Genomic DNA, 21,962 nt, shown 5'->3' on the forward strand with positions numbered 1-21,962 from the left:
AATTAAAAAGTGCTGTCATATTCTTTTTCTTTTTCCAAAGTAAAACTGGCCGGACCACCTTTTAAGCTTTTTTCATACAATTAGTTTCCTAGCAGTGAATCATTGCTTTTAGACCTTTTAAAATGAAACTAATTATTTAAATTAGCATAGCTGCTAGAATTTTACTTTGATCAAATTAGAATAAACTGAAACTCACTCATCATCATAATTTGAAAATGAAACTTGATAAAATTGCTTCTGCCTCTTGTGTCACACTGAGTGTCATAGTCAGTTTATAACCAATGAATATCCCATGTTCTTTTGCCCAAGTACTGCTATCAACCAAAGTGTTATCCTACACTGGAACATCTGAGTTTTATCTGGTAAAGTACCAATATTGGATCTGTCTCTGATAAATTTCATTTGGAGTAGAATAATATCTCAAACATATCTCAAGCAAGATTATTTTGAATTTTACTTCTGTCATTTTGTATATTAGTTATGCTGTCAAAATTTGATAGATCTGAAAATTTTATAAACATTTTCTTCATAAGTTTAACCAAGACATTAATAAACTTTTGGACCAGTACAGAGCCTAAGATTGTACTTCTGGCATTGAACTCGATCCAATTTAATATAAAAACTCTTTGTGATTTTCAAGCCAAGTATGTATCCAAAATCATGCCATCCAATCTACATTTAATTAGTTTGCTAATCAGGATGTCATAGCACACTTTGTCAAATTCTCAGTAAAGTAAAAATATTTTATTACTACACTTTATTAAGGAAATCTGTTATATGAAAAGATGGAGAGAAAGTCAGTCTGGCAATAAAAGTTAGACAATGGCACATTGTTACCACATCAGTGATTGCCATCTTGTTTTTGAAATGCTTACCGATTTACCACTTTATGATCTTCTTCTGCATTCTCTGCAATTTCTTTAAAATACATTTGAAAATTCTAGTTTCTTCTGTGTCCTGGAATGTAATCGGAGTGTCCTCAGATGAAATTCATTCAAGGTATACAGAAATTCTATGTCCATGTCTATCGGGCTCAGTCTTCAAGGCATGCCCTTTGCTCTTCACAAGTTCACTGTTTAACACATATATTCTTGACGAAGAAGATTATAAAAAAAACAAGAGATGAATTGTTTGTTCTCCTGATCTTTTATTGCTCCTCAGCACTTTGCATTCTTCATTCAGCCCCTATTTTCTAGTTATTTCCATTTATTCTAAACATATACAGTATAAGGAAGCCCTTATTCAGTTCTTAGCATCTGCTAGCATCAGTTTATTCTAAGCTCTGACTTGCTTAACATATTTTCTACAGTTCTGGGCTTTGTGTTTACACTTTTTAAAAACGATCTGGCTTTCTTTCCATCTTGGAAAGAAGTGGATTCTTTCTTAATTTCAATTCCAGACCAGATTCCACTGAAATCAACAGGATAAATCGGTTTTAAATGGATTGTTCTTATAGGAGTTGCTTGAGAGTAGATACCTGTAGGCTTGAATTTGTGTTCTTCATATTTTTCATTAATCCTAATTATTGCTAAAACAATTTCTGGATAGATTTTTAAAATAAAAAAGTGGCATGACTACTGTTTCTACAAAAAATAGGAATGACACCAAATTGATGATACCTACGTAATATCATCATGTATGCTGTGAAATTTTCTTACCCACTTTCCATTAATGCTTGCAAAAAAGATAGAAAGATAGATGTAGGAAGGAAACTTTGGGCTATTAATTCTTGACCCAATTTTTTTGCCAGTGAATAAACAAAATGATGATAATGGTGATATACTTTATTCATTAATTATAATTATAATATGGAATCATAGTATTGTGTCTTCTGTTCAAATTTTAACTTAAAAAAGCCCAAGATGACAAAACAGTCACATGGATAGAAAGAAACATATTGAAAACATAGTTGAGGATTATAATCTGGATAATGTTGTTGAACGACAGCAACAATCATCATCATCATTCCAATTTTGTTTTCAGTTTACAATGGAAGTGTTCTGATTAATCAGCACTAAGATTGGCCCATCTGCCACCGGGCAACAGTAGTTCAACTGATTCAGTTATTCAGCCTGGATGTAGATTCCACAAGGGTTCCACTAGCGGCTTCAGAAATCATACATCCATTGTAAAAGAAGGCATTTATCTGATATCCCAACCATGCTTAGGTAATGGCCTGTTTTAAAAAATATATAGCCATAAGTACTGATACAGCAAATAATTACAGTTTTTTAAACTTGGGGAAGCAACTTGTGTCATTTCAGAACTTTAACTCTTAGTAGTGAGGGATTCTGGGACTTGTACTTTTTCATCATCAGGAATTTCAAAAAACATTTACCCCTAATATAAATCAATGTTAATTTTATTCTCTTTACTTGGTTTTGTGGCAGGGCATTAAGATAGTTAATATTTTATATTGTTCTTAACGACAGATAATGCTTTCTATTTATTAGCATGATAATTAAATTTGAATATATGTAATTGAAAATGCTTGTATTGAATAAATAGGGTCATTCAGTGGGACATGTGAAAATTTAACTGATTTTTATTTATAAGGCCAACATAATCTTCCAAATCTTATTTTGTGTTGATTAGATTTTTTCTTTATCCATTCAAATATATAATTTTAAAAAATCATCTTTCCATTGCTCAGCTGGCATTTTACTAAATTACAATTACATTTTCAAGATTATTATTCATCTCATCATGAACCTAGAGTATAATTCATGCAGTTGATTTAAAAGTCTGCGCTTTGGATTTCGAATATAACAAATGAGCTACAACTATCATAATGGAATAATAGTAACTGTAGTTAAACAAATGTCTTGTTTTGCTTTCTAGTGACATGCAGTTCTACAGACCACATCAAAAGATGTTAGATTAAAACTAGTGTATGTACACAATTAGAGAGAAAGGAGCAAATTTCTGAAAACTTTGAGAAGAAGGAATATTATATTGTGCTGAAAGGATCAAAATAAATTAGTTTCATTAAAATTCATGCTACTAATAGTAGCCAGTACTATTTTGCCAATAGTACTAATTTTTGGTTTTATACACTGACCTTGTAAATAAGAACCAATTGGGCATAGTAGTTAAGTGCTGTTATAGAAATCAGGATCCTGTGAGTTCTATGCGTAGAAACTGCCTGGGAGACTTTGGACCAGTCACTGTCTCTCAGCCCAATCCAACTCAGAGGGTTTTAGTGGTAGAGAAAACAGGAGGAGAAAACAGTACTATGCATATTCATCACCTTTATAAATGTAATAAAGGTGAGATAACACTAATATAAAAATAAAATAAATAAAATCCTCTGTACAAGATGTACCCTTTCCCACAGCAGGTTGCTCTCTCCCAGTAATGTGTAATAACCTTCTCTTCTTATGATAAAGCATTTTGTTGAATAGCTTTCTGATGCAAAGAGGTGTGCAAATTATTCATCCTTTTAGAACAGCTGAGCTGCTAAACTCTAAGATGGTAACATCTATTAGATATTGTTATAACTATAATCAGTTTTCCCCTTAAAAACAAAGAACTTAACAGAATTGTTTTAGAGCATGTAATTGGTGAGTATCATGTATCAGTTTATTTTTCCAGCTGACTCATACCACAAAATATTAGAGAATCACGTTTCTCAACTGTCTAACTCAAAATTAACACACTCACCTCCATGTATGAAAAGAATAATAGCACATGTTAAGCCATGTACACTACTTTAAAAATATAAAGGCTAACTTCATTCTGAATGGTACATTTCTATTTATAGTTTAAGCATGATATCAAATATTTAGGAAATGGGTTAGATAGGTGTAGGTCAATCTCATGTCATCATGGTGGCATCAAGTGACTATTGGGATTTCCCCCCTCTTTGCTAAACCGGGTGTGGGAGTGACCAGTATGTGATGCAACCGGTCCCCAGGCTGGGAGTTTAAGAGCCCTGGGGCAGGGGATTACTATTCTGGTTTGTATAATTTATTTTGGATTTTTAAAAATAATCTAGCTTTTTTATTTATATATTGGTTTACATTCTCTCATACTGTAGTCTAGCATGAGAAAAACATAAAAGAACAGAGGGTCTTTTAGTATTGAATATAGCTGATAACCCAGTGTTGCCTGGATATTTATTTATAGGGGGAAAATGTCCGGGCCAAATGTAATTTGTAATCTTGCATTTTCTCCCTTACCAGAGGGAGAGCCCTTATGGAGTACTGTGAAGCTGTTACCATGGCAACTCCAATGTGCTGTACAGTAGAAGCCATTTTAAGGCACAGCAGGCTGTATCTTAATAGAATACCCCCCCTCAAGGGGCGTTAGGGGTTACTTACCCCCACAGTATTTTTTTCTAGGGAGTAAGTCATCCGTGTACCAAATTTGGTTAAAATTGCTTGAGGCATTCCAGAGTTGGAACACACACACAAACACACACACACAAACATACACACAGCCATTTATTATAACTTAAAGCTTCAAAACAGATAAACTGTTTTGTCAAAGAGGGGCATCAAATTTGACAAAAATTAGTATATGCATTTTGAACCTTCAAAATGAGATAGTATTAGTAAAGGGACTTATAGCATTACTCTGAGATAAAAAATTGAAAATAGTCTATATGGTAGGAGTGAGTTGTGCCAAATTTTAAATAGGTAGTTGAGAGATTTTAAATAAAATGAAAGGATGTTGATAAGAAATTAGTCTGTGTATTGATGAATGTTTTGGAAATAATGGTTATAGGACTGCAGCAGAAATGCTAGCCCAGATAAATCCATTTTGGAACCATTTAGTGCTAGAGATCAAGGTGACAGGAAACTTGTTAAGGAAATAGTAATATTTCTCCACTCCCCAAGTCATAGTGAATGGGGGAAGGAGAGTTATCAGTAGCTGTCTTATTCTAAGGCTCAGTACAGATGCATTGTTCGCTGAATCCAATATCATTCCCCACTCATTTGCTTTCTGCAGCAAAGTGTCATTCCATTTTGAGCATACTTCTTTGTGTTGTCATCTTTGGGACATCCCTAATAAATAGATCATGATAGTGATATGATTTTGGAAGGACACAAATTGGAGCACAGTAGATTCAGACCGATTTGCCCTGCTGGTGTGTTTGTTTATTCATTATCCCAAACTGACTGATGATCAGAGGTATAGTAACTATAATGTAGCTCCATAAGCAATAATCTATCTGACGCACTCTGAAAAAGAATGTGTAGCACTTCGGGGCACTCTTTTATACTCAACTTTCACATACTGGAATGAAATATCTGTAAGGAAAGTAAAGATCATTATATTGCATTATGCAGTGCTCTCCACTGCAAAAATGTGGTTACAGTTTCTTGCAGATCTGCCTTGTTTCATATTGAAAGGTTAGGAATAAAGAGCCAGATTTGGAAGGACAGCTTCTTTTTATTTTCCTAAAGGAAATAAATGCTGATAGTATGTTAAAAGTACCTGAAATTTGTCAAAGCTGATACTGGGCATTCAATTTGTGGATTATATTTGCAAAACAAAATTCACATTCTGCTTAAGTAGAAGGTGGCAACATTGGATTAATTCCTTTTGTGGTGTTGGTGCTCCTAATGAATTCATACATATGTATAAATCTACTATTGGATTTATTAGGATTACTTGGTGAACAAGGGATGCTTTTGAGAAATGATTGTGTTGGGGTCAAGATATTACTCTACGAGGAGCATAATTAATTAAGCATGAATACAAAGGATACTAATTTCCATATATTAAAATGTAATATACTCTAGTGCTGTGCTGTGTTTGCTTAATGAATTAAGGTACAATTATCCACTATTGCCTCTGAGTGACTTAAATACTGCTAAGGTAGCGTTCATTCTCAGATTAATAAAACTAAAAGCTATTGGTATATTCACTTCATTATCCCTACGTTTTTTTTTACTATGGTATCATGTAATAAATGCAAATACTCCTTTAAACATACTTAGACATTTTCAAACATGACAATTTAATAAAAATATAAAAGGGAACATAGGAAATAAAACAGTTGGAAGAGTTGGAAGAGACATCATTACAAGGAGATCATAGTGATGTTCCTGGGGCTAAAAAGTCAGCAATTAGAATTCATGTCAGAATTCAGAATAACAAGCTGCTTTGGGAAAGCACATGACTTAAAATATAATTTGATCCATATCTTTTATATCAATGTCCTAAAAATATGGCTTAGTAAATTTATAGGTAATTCAGGCCAAGTGCTCTGCAAGCTGCTACTCTTTCTCATGTGTGTGTGTGTGTGTGTGTGTGTGTGTGTGTGTGTGTGTGTATATATCAACACAGCATTCATATATAACCTTGAAATTTTTCTAGTAGTAAAATAAAGTTACATGGATTTGATGCCCCACTAAGCGAGAAGGGATTTCATTCAAAGCAAGAACTCCAGATTTGGAACAGATGTTTTCACCATTTAATTGGATATTAAAACTTGGCATCTACTGATTTTGTTAGCCTTGTATAATCTAAAGGCATTTTTATTTTTAGGAATTTTAAACCAATTAAACTAAAATATACCCTCATGCAATAAAGTTCATGAAATAATAAAACTACAATGTTTATCATTGCAATAATACTTAACAAGGAAGAAAAGAAAAACTGACGACTCTCTGCTAAATTATGCTATAACCATATATTTTTTATCATAGTCCTCTTCTTTTATTCCTTTGCTGGGAGAAAACTCTGTAGCAACTATTGGCTTTCAGCAATCCATTATGGCCGTGATGGTGAATCTATAGCACGCGTGCCTGAAGTGGCACGTGGAGCCATGTCGCCTGGCATGTGGGGCATTGCTTGCTCCTCTTCTGGGTTTCTGGCATGCATGCATGTGTGATGATCAGTTGGCCTTCAGTGCCGGAAACTGGAAGAACTGGTATGTCAGCCAGCACGTGCATGCGCACCAGAAACTGGAAGACTAGCTGGCTGGCACATATGCACATGCCGGAAACAGGAAGTTCACTTTTTGGTACGCGCATGCCCCTTGGGCAGGTCCTGTTCTGGGTTGCGGGCCCAACGAACACACACGCATGTGCTCTCTCCTTGGGCACTCAGTGCTGAAAAGGTTCACCATCACTGCATTATGGCAAGCAGGCAGACATCTTTCCTTCCAGTTTCACAGGAGAAAACCCAAAGCCTAGCCCTAAAATCCACTGTTTTTAATTTTGATACATTCAAAGCCCGATATTCAGAATATTGTCAAAAATGTCTCTGTAACAGGCAATGGTTGGTCCAACCATATATTAATAATGTTATTGATTTCACCACAATGTAATAACAGAACAAGTTGCAATCAATTCCTATTAAATATGATATAAAGAAACTACCACATTTTAATTAATTAATTTCACATTGCTTAAAGCATTTACCAAAATACATTGTTTTATGAAGGCAAAATCTTTTTAGAACTTTGTAAATTGTAAGAACGTATTACTAAATTTAGTTTTTTACTGCAAAATTTTTAACTACTATAGAACTTCAAAAGCAAAAAAAAAAAGTATCTGATTCAAATATACAGAATAACAGTTTTTTAAGCTGGACAACTAAGAGATAATATCTATATCAAATTAATTAGTTAATATTGCAAGTATTTTTAAAAAATTGCTACTTCAGAAATGAGCTTGTCCTTAATAATGTATCTGTATGATAACCTCAGTTTACTCCAAAATACAGATTTTGATGTTTTTTCTATCTGTGATGTTGCTATAATATAAGCATCTCGTGGGCAATGTATCAAAATTATATCTGTGTCCCAGTATTTTTCATCTATAGTATGTCTTGACATATTCAGTAATCCCACTAAAACAATATCTAATACAAAGTTTAAATGGAGTCATATATAATTCTTAAATTGAGGCAGAATAATTCTGAAATGTATTATTCCAGTTAGTAACTAAAGATAGTATCTAGAAGGATAAGCATAACTTTTATGAAAGAATTGTAATGCATATAATCAAAGCAAGATATCCTTGCAGAAGAAATTAATTCACTTTTTAAAGAAATTATTTACTTTTATTTAAAATTCTGTGATAGAATGAATATGAGAAGACCTCTCAAACTGTAAATCAAAGCAATTGATTTAAGTATTTGTACCACGTTTATATATTGAAAGGAATCCTAGAAGATTATCTAAACCATCTTTGATTTGAATTAGAATGGGGTAACATTAAATCTACTAGTTAAGGATTTCTAGAAATGATTACACAAAAATAAAGGTCATAGAGATGTTTTATATCAATGTAACAGAACTATGTATTTGGGAATGGAGCCATGTCGCCTGGCATGTTGCAATTTTATGCACACTTATCTGGTAACAACCTATTAAATTTAATATGCCTTTGTTTTGTATAAGGTCAAACTGCATTATATGTATGATTGCTTATTTACTTTTTTAAAAAAATGAGATACTACCCAATCTTATTTAAAATTTCAATTCAACATCTAGTATTCAATTTAGCTTCTAGTATTACATTTAAAATGATCAAAACTAAGTATTAAATATGTAGTTGATAAGATGTAAAAATCTAAATTTGCTTTGTCTTGAATGCCAATGAGTTTCAGTACAATAGTTTCAACAGAATATATGGTTGTATATTCGCAAAAAGTAGGGATTATAAAAGTAAAGCTGTTTTTACTGTCTCAATATCTTTTTGATATTAAGGGAACTCTAGATAATTTTTAAAAAAACACTGCTAAACTGAAGAGACAGATTATTTGTATGTTAATGCATTTTACAGCCTGATATATAGATTCAATGTAACACTTTTTAACCATTCACGTAGCATGATTAATATTTGATTAGTTCCTTTACATACTGTCTGATACCATTTGTATTTTCTGAAGAACTTATCTTTAAACATTCTGACATATGGTCCCTATAAACTACAATATTAAGTGCATTCATGCAAGTGCATTTGGTCATATTGAATTGTGTCAGTGCACTGTTTCAGTTTTAGGTGGTGCCAAATACACCATGTAAATCAGTTGAAGTTAAAAGCTATTTGTTTGCAAAAGTTCCATTTATTTTAAAATGATTGTAACAAATGAGAAAATCATCATGGATCGGTGTCTTACGTGATGGGCCAGATTAAATTTTTTATTGCAAACATGGACCTATCAATCTGGGCTACAACTTTCCCCCTGAAAAAATGCATGCAGAACCACTGTTTAAAGAAAGAAATATAAGATCAGTCTAGACTTCTTTTACTATTTTTCTCAATAGTCCCTTTAGAGTCATTTTGTTAGGGATTATGTTTGCTTTTAAGTGGATAAAAAGGTGTTGGGGGAGCAATTTTGAGGAAAACAGTATAAACAAATTATAAATTACACTTGGTTCAACACTATTTCCCCTTCCTAGGAGGAGAGAAATTCCTAGGACTTCCAGTGATATTTTAAAGTAGTGTGCACTAAACGTTCCTTGCCTTGCAGAGAACTATGAATTATCTTATTTATTTTCTGTTAGAAAATATTACATTTTAGATTTCTGTAATTTCACTGGAACTTCTATGTTATGACATTGCTACAATATTTGCATTTATTATCTAGGACTCTACCTACAGCCAACAGCTGATTATACCTAACACAGGACTACCTTTAAAAACAAAAGTTTTTGCAGCTGTGAGAGCAACAAACCTGGATGGAAGGTACTGCCAATTATAATAATAAATTAGCTTTGCATTTAATGCATGAGTTGTGAACTTATGAAGTTGTTCACATGGGTTGAATTCACAAATTATGTCTAAAGAGCCTGATTATTGATTAACTTGTTTTCTAAGTTGATCCAGCATTGCTGTTAATGAGTCAGATTTTTTTATTTTATTTACCATATTTGTTGTACTTTGCTATTATGATTGGTCCTGGATTGAGTTACATAAAGAAAACCTAGATGGTCTAGGTTCATCCAACTGCTAAGCTACAAAACACAAACCAACCAACCAATCAACCAGCCACCAAACAAACAAACAAACTCCCAAGAACTCTCCAAAACAAGCAATGAAGAAATCTAACCAAGGTTAAGAATATTCAAGATCATTAGGAAGACCAAAGCATCTGGTTGGTCTTTAGTTGAATGCTGTTTGAATAAAAGCATAATCACTGAATAAAAGCAGATCACTGGCTTAGCTCACCCAGAATAACTAACTCTAACTTACCAGGATATCAGGCAAAATTATTTTCCATTATATGCTCTTCAATTCTTTAAATAAGAATTGACAGCTTTAACTACTGCAAATGTATAAAGAACTTGAGCACATAGTTTAGGCATACGACATATGACATTCAGAATGGAGCTTTTCTTTGGGCTTGTCAAAACTCTGTACTCAGTCACTATGAATTGGTTAATAGTTTACATTATTTTAAAGTTTTGGATATTGATCATTGTCTGGTCTTACATAGTAACCTAAGCTATAAACAATGGTTTGTCTATAGAATGGCTAGTTAATTCACATCATATCAAATTCAGACCCATATTATGACTTAGTAGGACTTATGAACCAAACAATCTAGAGGTGTTTTTCAGTTATTTTCTTGTATGTTCAAAAGCAGAATCTACCTCAATAGATTATAGGGAATAAAATAAAAACTGCATAGCTAAAATGTAGAATTGTGTGATGCACATATCTATTAATCTTTAGGCAGATAGATTCCTTTCTGAGTAGTAGATAGGATTTTTAGCAGAATACTTCTATTTGATATCTGCCATTTCTAGGCTGAAGTTTTTTTTTTTAAAAAAATCTTGCTCAGAAGGCAGAGGATTTTAGTGGGCACATTCACTTAAAACACATAATAGAGTTGGAAGGGACACTGAAGATGTTCTAATCCAACCCCCAACTCAAGCAGGCAGCCCTATACCATTTCAGACCACCCACAACTTCTGTGGGCATGCTGTCCATGATTAATTGTTCTCACTGTTAGGAAATGTCTCCTTATTTCTTGGTTGGTTCTCTCCTTGATTAGTTTCCCTCCATTGCTTCTTGTCCTTCAATTGCTTTGTAGAACAGGCTGGCCTCTTCTGCTTTGTGGCATCTCCTTAGATATTGGAACATGATTACTTAATGTGATTACTCATTTTGTGGGCTCATACAACACATTGAACCATAACCTAACCAATTGCGCTGGAACTTGCTAAGTCACAGAAAGTAACAAACAATAAATAAAAATGAAAAAAAAACCCTACCTAAGTTAACATGTTGTGCAAATCCATTTGCAAGGTTTTACCCCAAAACGTTACACATGTTGTAAGTTACTAAAAAGACAGTAAATACACGTAAGATTGTAATGAATGAGAAATAGTTTCTTTAACTGTTAATTCTTTTTCTTTGGCAGATGGAATGTTTTGATGGATTACTGCTACACTACTCCATCTGGAAATCCAAATGACAATTTGCGATATGATCTCTTCTTTAGGTAGACATTTTAACCATCATGTTTATATTTTACATGATTGTGATGGATTACATAAAATATATTGTTTTAAAAGTCAACTCAAAAGTTTTAATTGCTTAGATACAATATTAGTTTAATAATTATTTACACTGTTAAAATGTCAGCTAATATAATAAGTAATGCATATCGAAGAATTGAATCTTTGGAATCAGTGCAGAAATATGGATATAAATAATGGCTATCTGCTAAGTCTAACCTATTCTATTTGCCTTCATCAATAAATATATTCTAAGCAAATATTCTCAATTGATGGCTTCCAATTTGCATTATATTCAGAGGAAAAATTTAGGGGAATAGTATGATAAGTGGACACAAGTCACACTGAGTATATATTTCTTCCAGTACTGGAGGAAGTGTATATTTCAATTCCATTTATGGTAGAACATAAGCAAGAATGTACTTATATCTGTTTACAATCCCCTTACAGCTGTTAGGCCATTATTTATACTTTGGTCTGTTTTAAGATGGTCTTACTATAGGCTTTAGTACTAGTTACACAGATGTTAAATGCTTAGCATCAAATATTATAATCAACTCTGTCCACAATCAGATAATGCATAATACCAACAGTGAAGAAAAAAGAAATATTTGAAGAAAGACTTCTGCAGTAACAATTCTTGGAATGTCATTTGTTTCATTTTGTATTTTAAAATAGTATTCATATCTCATATTGATGTATGCATGATTTACCACTATTCTTTCCCACAGTTCTCACAGATTGATGTGGTTAAAATCATTCAGTATTATTCTTGCACATTATTGAATGAACATGTCCAATCAAAAATCCACATACCTATGGCCATGCAGATAAAATTTATAAATGAAAATAAATAGTGTTATTTTTGCTTCAGAGTTAAGTGTACATTTGAGTAGCATTCTGTGATAAGCATTGATTGCACACAATTTCCTTACAAACCCAACATTCTATCTCCTGGTCTGTTCTGATTTGTCAGTAAATCTGGTCATAATTTTTGTCATGCATTACTTCAGATGAAACAGTTGTTGTTATGTTCAACAAGAATTGGTCTGTATCGGACTTCCGGGGGAGGAGCTGTTGCCGTCGGGAGCTCAACGGAGCTCCCCTCAGAGTTCTGGTCTGTATATCTAAAAAGATCTATAGATATCTCCCCTTTTTGGCAGAAAGGGGCAGGGAGTAGCTCAGTCGTTAGGATCTCTTTGTAATTCACAGCCCTTTTTTTCACTGTGAACGGAGAAGAGGTTCAACAATAGCTGAGCTTTTTTTTTTACTCCAGCCAGTTCTTCTCGGCTGTTTCTTTTCAGCCCTAGGCAGGTTGCCCCCCCCCTCAGGACAAAGTTAAGCTATTTAAGATTAATTCGAGAAGGGACCATTCCTGAGAAATTTTTTTTTATTACTATTCAAATACCAGCTTCAATTTTGTAAAAGGCTTTCTTATCCAGCTGCGTTACAAGATGGCGATTTTACAGCTTCTGCGTTTGATATATGACGCACTCAATCAGCTCTATTCTCCTGAAGACTTCTCCTTATTAACTGTTAAAAGTCTATAAATAGATCCCATTTAAAACCGAGGGGAGCAGAGACTTTGTTTGTTTGCTTGTTTGTTTGTGCGTTTTTTATAATGTCTCCCAAATCGAAGCAGTCTAAGCGTTTCCTTAATAATACATCTCAAGAAATTGTTACAAAATCGCTGCCCTTGCCTCCCACGCCCTCTACTGGAGATTTCTTAACGCAAGAATTTATTTTTGAAACCCTTAAAGAGTTCAGACAGGAAATTAAACAACTTTTATCGGACTATATGATAAACTGGATGCCAAGATTGCTCAAACAAGGGAAGGTATGCTCGGAGTTATGACTGTTATGACAGGACTATGTTGCTGAAATGGAGGAAAAATTGGAACTTTTGGAGAAAAGCTAATTCTAATTTGACATCTAAATTCAAACGTTACAACAGGAAGTTGAAAATGCTCAAAAACAACTCGTTATGATAAATTACAATAAGACTGCATTTGCAATAAGAGTCAGAGGATGCGTGAAAAGGAACAGGAGAATTTGAAACAGACCTTTTTTGAGGCTTTCAGACGTTCGGTGGGAAGTCCGGGATTTAACTTTGATTGGCAGATTCAAAAAATTTATCACCAGAACTCGTGTGTAGCAAAACAACGACAGCTTCCGAGGGACATAATATATATTTCACCACAAGAGAATCCAGAAATGCGATAATACAGAAGTTCTACAATAACAGGCTGCGAATCGATGGACAGGACTTGATTGTTTTTAAAGAAATACCATCTCAAATATTAAGAGCAAGGAGAGACTACACTTTCTTAACTGAAAAACTCAGAGATTCTCAGATACAATATAAATGGGAAGTGCCATCTGGTATCACAGTCACATTTGAGACCAAAAATATCGTCTCAATTCTGTTTGCGAAGCCCGAGATTTTTACTACAAAACTCTGAAGGCGGGACTTCCTGATTCACCCGGACTTGGAGAAAGACAAGGAGAAGGAGAAGATAAGCAGCGGGACACGTGGCTCCAAGGCGGAGGGTGCTGTTTTCCCCTTCCAGAAGGGCAGAAGAGTAAAGAATAAAGATCCAGCTATGCCTTTAAAATACTTCTAAATTTTAATCTGAATAAAATTTCAGGACTCCTGTCTGGTATAAAATGACAAAGCTGTATACCGATGAAGAGATATTGAGACTGAAAGAAGCGGTGCTGAATTTGGACATATATTGTATGGGACTTATATAAGACTTGTTTGAATCTTAATTTAAACTGCGTATGATCTATTCTTTGGGGCGAGGAGAGCGGAGATCGTAGGTTTTCTTGGATTGTGGTTTGGGATGAATGGAGTCGGGTGGCGTGGGGTAGATGGAAGGGTAGTGAAAGTTCAATTAGATTACCTTGATCCAGAATGTAAGCTGATTTTTGTATAAATTGTTATTTGAATACAAGGTTAAGAAAGATTATCTGGAGAGTCTACACGAGGGTGGAGTAAATATGAGAGGAGCATGGATGAGGATAAAATATATATGTGGACACGGGTAAAGGCCAGGGATGGGAGGTATACAATTATATGCGGAAGCGGGTAAAGACATTGTTTAAGATTTAAAAAATAATGAGAAGCTGAGTTTAATGTTAGAAGTTTACTGACTTCTCTTTTTTGGGGGGGGTTTCCCCCCTTTTTTCTTTTTATTATTCTTTCTTTTTGTTCTTTATTTTTTTATTTTATTTTTTATTATTTTGTAACTCTAATCTATTTGGTTTCAATATACTCCAGACTTTGCTTGATAAAGAATGATGCCGGGAATGGGACCTGGGAAGTCGGAAGGGGATCAGGGAGGGGGGTTCTGGGGGTGGGTGGGGGGGAGGGTGGAAATATAGACTCAATTTTCAGAACAATGAATGCACTTGGATTACTGTTGCTTTTTTTTCTTTTTTTCTTTTCTTCTTTCTTTTCCTTTTATTTTTCTTTTGTCTTAGTACAAAACAAATAGACCAATGAATACTAGAAATACACCGAAGTGAGGTGTAGAGGGAAAGAAGAGGGGGGGGGAATTAAGAGGGAGTGAGAAGGGAATGTAAGGAGGTGAGATGGTGGGAAGGGGAGAAAGGAATGGCTGAGGGGAGGGGAAGTAGAAGAGGGGATTGTTGGAAGGGAGAAATGAAAGTTGGAGGGGTAGAAGGAAGGGTGTATGTAGGATAGAAGTGTTATGAGTTGTTTATTGCTTCTTTTTTTAACTGCACAGTATTTAAGTGATTGTATAAAGAAAATGAAAATGTAATAAAAGATGTCAATCATAAAAGAATTGGTCTGTATCATGGAAATATTTATGGATAACAAGAATTATCAAACAGCTGGGAGAAACTGAACAAGTGTCTTTCATAAATTGCTGAATCTACCTTTCTTGCTTTCTGAAAAGTTTCCCAACTTTTTTTTTAAAAAAATACTCAACATTGAAGATGTAAGAAATCTTATTTAGATATTGGAGGACTATGTTGAAAATTCATATGTGATTTTGCCATAATTTTCTTGATTAGCGGGAATGTAGATATTTTGGGACAACATTTCTTTAATATATGTACACATTTAAGTGAAATGTGGATGGTAAGATGTAGGGAATTATGAAAAATGTAGAGTATTCTTATTTACTGTATAACTATGAATTATGTCAATTCATATTTAAATTATGAAGCTAATTAATTTTGTTCATAGTCTGAATTTATATTGGCCTAAGGATGAGTTGCTGTAGCAATACAGTTGTCCCATATGGTACAAGCATTTATATCTGAAAGATGTTGATGTTAAACTTTTGAAATAGTTAATAGGGTAATACCAATAGGGTATGTTCAAAAGGAAGTTTATTCATTTATTTAATGTATAATATATGCTTTGTCATGGAAATCAATGTTCTTATGTCAAAACTCTAGGTATATCCAAGTCAGGCTGTTTTTTTAGAGGCAGAAGGTATGTGAAAAGAAATGCCAAGAATTTCTAAAATGTAGTATGTTAATGTATTTCTCAAGCATATGAAAGTTACTCAATTTCATTTATTTCTTTTTTCAGTTGTGACAAAGACCCTCAGGACACTATAATTGAAAATGGGAAGAGTCAAATGGCCGATTTTCTTTGAGGTGTTCCGCTTTGTGAAACATAAGAACCAGAAAATGTCCTGCGGTTTTTCTACATTGTATCACAAGTGTGCAGAGCGGATGACTGCCCCTTTCTTGTTCAAGTATGTTTTATAGTGTTTGTGTAATGGTGCAACTTGAAGGACTTAACATTAGTGGGTGATAATAGATGATCTTTTTAGAAAGTAGTTGACTAGTGTGCAATAAATCCATACTCTCAATGATAGATGAATCTCCAATGTGGAAGTTACACTAAAATGAAATAATCAAACTGAGTTCTGGTAGCTTTGGTGAATCTTGTTGTTCCTGACTGATTCCTTCCACTCTCAGACACATTATTTATTTAACAGAAAGGTAGGGCTTGATAATTATTAATTATAACTATGAAAGAGTGATGTGAAAGTCAGTATGATTACCTAAAATCTAGATTCATCTTCCAATAAGCTTATGTGAGAAAAACTGAATCCAAATAAAATCAACTTAATGTAGGGAGATACTTTATATAAATTCCCGAATTGCTGAAAAATTAGATATAATCAATGATACCGAGCAGTGTCAGAATACAAGGAGTGTTTGAGTTGCCCAAAGTAGGATGGGAAAAAATTACTCCTCTTTCCTCTTGTGCTCTAGGAAATATATGTTCATTTAGAAAGGTAGGCAGCATCCCGCATAGTATTATTATTTCAACGTTTTTACAGATGGAAGCGTTCTGTTTAAGTAAACTGTTCTATTATATGTGGGTAGAATGTCTCCATAGTGAATCAAATAACAACCTGCTGTTGATAAATAGTCTGTCAATTAATTCAGTATTTCAGTTTATGAACTATTTTTTACCCAATAATTGCATAAAAGATATCCAAGCTGGACTCTGTGAATATTTGTGAAGTTAAATTTATTAAGTTTACAATTGAAGTTAATTTGTATAGATTTCTTTTCTCAGCCAAAACTAGAATAGGCTTGTAGTAACATTATACTTTTAGCTGCTTTTTGCACCTAGCTTAGATTTATTATTTAAAGTGCTTAAGAATGATCACAGGACTGCCTGGAGTATATCAGGGCCAAGGGATTCCTTTGACTCAGCCTGAGCTTTCTTTCCCCTTTCTTATGCTTAAATAATTAATAAGCATAAGATACCGAATGGTGGCTCAGTGCCTAAGATGCTGAGTTTCTCAATCGGAAAGTTCTGCGGTTCTAGTGCCGCATAACAGAGTGAGCTCCGGTTACTTGTCTCAGCTTCTGTCAACCTAGCAGTCGAAGAATGTAAAAATGCAATTAGAAAAAATAGAACCACCTTTGGTGGGAAGGTAACAGCATTATGTGGCCCTTCGGCATTTAGTCATGCCAGCCACATGACCACAGAGACAACTTTGGACAATGCTGGCTCTTTGGCTTTGAAATGGAGATGAGCACTGGCCCTTAGAGTGGAAATGACTAGCACATATGTGTTAGGGGAACCTTTACCTTTACCTAAGCTTAATTGCTAGAATCTGTTGGAACCACATCCCTTTATGTTTAATATCCTTTCCTTAGTAATCCAGGTAATTAACAACTGTTATAGTAGGTATATTACATTTTTATTATAGAGACTCCATGGTGTGCCAGTTTGCTAAAACAACCTTTTGATTCTACTTTTGTATTGTATATTTTCAAATATTCATTGCTGATGATTTTTTTAATTTTCTAAGTATTCCAACTGAGAAGAAGTATTCTTTGAACAACAAATTCCATAGCTAGGGAATATTTCTCTAATCTTTTATTTTAAGTTTTCACCCCCCCCAAGTTCTGCTGAGGTGCTGACCAACTTTTAAAATAGATTTTCTGAGTACGTAGAATAATGTAAGTTATAAAGAGGGTAATTGTGTTCTGAAGGGTTTGGAAACAGCTCAGCAAAGACTGGAAATACAGAGGACATTCAAGTGTAGATTATGGAATAATTTCCTACTTAGGTTTTATGGAAGTATCTGCTGGATGGAGACTTTTCAGTGAAGAATTAGTGAAAGAAGCAATCATTAGCCTGAATTTCATCTGCTATTCTCCAACAAATGTGGAGTAATTTGAAAAACCTCCTAGATGAGATTCAGTGGTCGGATATGATGGTACGCCCCGGTATGGGCGTACTGGTGGCTGCTGGGAGCACCAGGTACCATTCCAGTATGGTGCTCTGGAGGGACCACCAGCCCATCCACCCTCCTTACTGTATTTGAGCTGATCAGGGCTTACATGCATGGAGCATATGGCGCCTGCGCGATGCTCCACCAAACAGCTGGAGCATCATGGAGCATCATGGGTGGTAATTATGAATGTGCATGCTGCGCACAGGCTGCGTGTGTGTGCTGCGTGCGTTGCATGTGGTAAACGCCCGGGCCCCGTTGCACCATACTGGTTGCAATGGGATCCAGAAACCACCACTGATGAGATTCCTCATGCATATATAACCATTATACAATAAATAAGTTCTGAATATGTTAAGAAAAACAACCAAAAATGAATGACGGTATATTTAGTGGTTTCCAATGTTTCAGTGCAAGCAAGCTTTTTTAAGCAGGAGGGTTCTGCTTTTAGTTTTGTTTTTTTAAAGGTCCAGTTTATATACAAATTAAAAATAGAACACCAAAGAAAAATATTATTTCTATCTGTTCTGAATCATAATTACTTTGATTGAAACTTCTAGGCCTGCAGTAATAGAAAAAAAAGAGATGTGATGAAGCAAACCACTTGGACACCTCAGAGCATTTCTGGAAGTGCAGTAATATCTGCTGGCCCGATAATTACGAGAACTGGTAAGGACAATCATCCTACATGATGTCTAAAATATAAATGGAAAGTTTTCTGTTCAAGAAATAGATTCAACATTGTATTTGATTGTTTAATTCTCATAGGTATGTAGTCATACATAAGGCAGTTTTGCCTCACATGCTCCTCATGAAGGAGAAGACTGATGGTTTTCTTGGGAACAAATTTCTTTATTTAGCCTTGTTTGACAATTGTCGTAATTATAAGACGGTTTTGCAAGACTCAAGCATAACTTGAGTAGAAGCCTCTAAAACCACTAGAGGAATGAAGAAATGTAAAGCAATGCGGGTTCTTTGCTTTAGAAGCAAGGACTTCATTTGCTTTGAGGAATAGATTTAAATTGTGCAGGTTCACAGATTCATTAGTTTGAGAAAAGAGGAACGGAACACTCTCCCATCATTTTTAATAATAGGCAGCCCATTCAAAGTATGTGTTGTCTGTAATGTAATTGGATGTTCTCAACCTGGAACTGCTTGCATAGTTCTCATAGATTCAAAAAACAGATTATGCAGAGATCAGAATCATGCAGAGAATCTACATAAATCTAGCCTGGATCTTCATTGCAGTTATTCAACATCTCTTAAGTCATCAACTTAAGTTTTATGTGGGTGCAATAAAGCAACTAAAAAGCCCATATTTTTATTTTCCTATTTCATCCCAGTGCATTTTATAGCGTGCTGTACTTTGAATGCTACACTGGCACAATGGCTATATCTTTACCTTGTAGATAGAAAGTTTTCTGGTTGGAAACCTGGGTAGAAATTTTTGTTTTGATGAATATCTTTGTAAATGTAAATTTAGATTTGAGGTGACAGATAGTTATTCCTGTTTAAAGTGTCAATGATTGTGTCCAAGCACAAGAAAATGAATACCTTCAAATTAAATGAATCTCCTTTTGTATTTGATACAGAGGAAATTCCCAACCAACAATTCACAGCTCGGTAAGCAATACATTTCCCGTAATTTTAAAAGAAATATTTGAATTTTATCCTAGTCAAATACTTTGTATTTACTGTAGGCTGACGTAGTGCAACATTTTCTCCTAATTTAAATGACATAAAATGTAAACATCCAAATTAAATTTTTCTGGATAGCTTTTAAAAGCTTATTAGATCCCATCTTTTAGAAAAGCATATACATTTAAAAAGACAATCATAGTTCTGTTGATATTACAGTGATCAGACATTATATCATGATCAGATATATCTCTGATTTCATTCCATGGGAAATGGTGAGAAAAAAATGATGTGGAAATGTGGATATGCCAAATATTAAGAAAGAAGGCACGAGATGAAATCAATAAAGCAGAGCCACTTTTTCACTGACTTACCTCTAGAAACTTTTAAAAACTCTATTACACTGAAAACTGAGGAAAGGAATAAAGTCTGCCAATTCTAGAGAGGCAATGAGATTAATGACTTCTTTGAGAACACACTTTGAGGACGCAGTCCTTTGGGCCTAGAATTCATGGTATAGTGCTGTTGAAACAGGCACCTTTGGTTTTGGGATAGGTTTATTTTGTGATCAACAAAACAACATGCATTTTATTTTGATTCAGACTCTTTTCTTCTGAAATCTCTAATCTCTCTTCCTGCATAGGGTTAATTATGAAATTGAGAAGTCAAATATATGTATCTGGATTGTTCTCAGGCCTTGCAAAATATTTTAACTTTCTGCTCTATTCCTTTCCTTTGTAGGAAGTCCAAATGGATTTTCTTTCCAGCTGAATTCAGTCACCAGTGCATTGATTTCAGGAATAGTAATTCTAGGAATTATCAGCACCATTTCTTGTGTATTATCCCTTCTCCTTTTCTACAGAAAGGGGCACAGTAGTAACCTTATTTGAGTGGTGTAAGAAATCCAGTTTTCAATTAGAAGGAACAAATCATTTGAACATTCTCCAATTGCCATAAAATGTATTTGCCTTAAAGTGTCACCAAGGTATCACTTCATTGTTATCAGATTCCTGTTATTTCTAGTAGTGCTATGCTATTATATAGATAATAAGTAATAGAATTAGCACTGTAGTTGTTTTCTGTCATTGATGTACTTTGTATGTGAAAGAATAGGTATTTTGATGTTTTGCCAGCGGGATAACTGATAATAAAAACTGAATCATAAAGGTTAAATAAAGCAAATCCTTGTCTAAATCTATACATCTATATAAACCAGCATGCTATGAAACTCAAAGGATAGGTAAATTATCCTTAAAGGATAAGGATAGTTAAATTATCCTTTTCAGAAAAGATAATTTTTGTACTTACTTTCTACAGGGTTAAAACTTTTTATGCATATCTCTAGAGGCGTATATTTTTGGTTTTTATATAATTATAGACATACAATTTTGAATTCATATCAGGCAACACAAAACACTTCAGAACAACCAAAATAAAAAAGTGATTATGTTTATAATAGCTTGGGAAATAAGATTGAATGTTGTAATGAGATCTTTTGCTTTGTTTCAGCATAGCGTCTATTATAGAACAATTATATTTTGATTGTACTTTGCCTAAACTAAATAATTTATATTGCAAATTCAAAACTCAATAATATGGATTGAGACTCTTCATTGTTTTGAATATGTGCAGGCAGGACAGGGCATCAACATCCTTCTCTTATTCTTTTTTCCCCTTTAGAATTGTTTGAAAATTGTTTCCCTATTTTTAAAACTGGTTTCTTCTGTTCTGTTTTACTGTAATCAGCTATATACATTAAACCAAATAATCAACTGCAGGAAACCAGTAGAAATAGTGTATTCCCATCCCTCTCCCCATCCCCTCTCCCTCTCCCCATCCTCTCCTTTCCTGTTAATGGAACCTGTCATACAGTAGGTTAATGAAGCATGGAGGTTCTTTATTTTTCCATTCATGGAAATTGCTATTATCATTTATTCCACTCAAAATTAATTAATTCTTGAGGGATTTTTCTGGAGATGTTTCAAGAACAGGATAATGTGAAACATAAAATAGCCAAGAGAATGCTTTTGAACAAGAAAATGATATTTCACTTCTTATTTGATGAACATTACTTAGTTGCATGTTCTCTTGCTCTCTTCTACATCCTATCTCTAGGATGGTGAAATAGATTTTCACTTAGGCTCAATATT

The 21,962-nt window shown here is 34.1% G+C and overlaps 1 protein-coding gene across 1 annotated transcript in view; it reads left to right on the forward strand.

The window, feature by feature from the left end:
* LOC116510288 (zona pellucida-like domain-containing protein 1) overlaps positions 1 to 20,731 on the forward strand; it is a 53,916-nt gene extending 33,185 nt beyond the window's left edge. The window contains 10 exon segments of the mRNA XM_032219779.1: positions 9,553 to 9,650; positions 11,332 to 11,412; positions 15,999 to 16,058; positions 16,060 to 16,106; positions 16,109 to 16,167; positions 18,735 to 18,843; positions 19,518 to 19,579; positions 19,767 to 19,797; positions 20,554 to 20,696; positions 20,699 to 20,731. Coding sequence (XP_032075670.1) covers positions 9,553 to 9,650; positions 11,332 to 11,412; positions 15,999 to 16,058; positions 16,060 to 16,106; positions 16,109 to 16,167; positions 18,735 to 18,843; positions 19,518 to 19,579; positions 19,767 to 19,797; positions 20,554 to 20,696; positions 20,699 to 20,731 — 723 coding nt within the window.
* The last annotated feature ends 1,231 nt before the right edge of the window (positions 20,732 to 21,962 follow it).

Source organism: Thamnophis elegans, chromosome 6, assembly GCF_009769535.1.
Source record: "Thamnophis elegans isolate rThaEle1 chromosome 6, rThaEle1.pri, whole genome shotgun sequence".
In the NCBI taxonomy this organism is placed as follows: domain Eukaryota; kingdom Metazoa; phylum Chordata; class Lepidosauria; order Squamata; family Colubridae; genus Thamnophis; species Thamnophis elegans.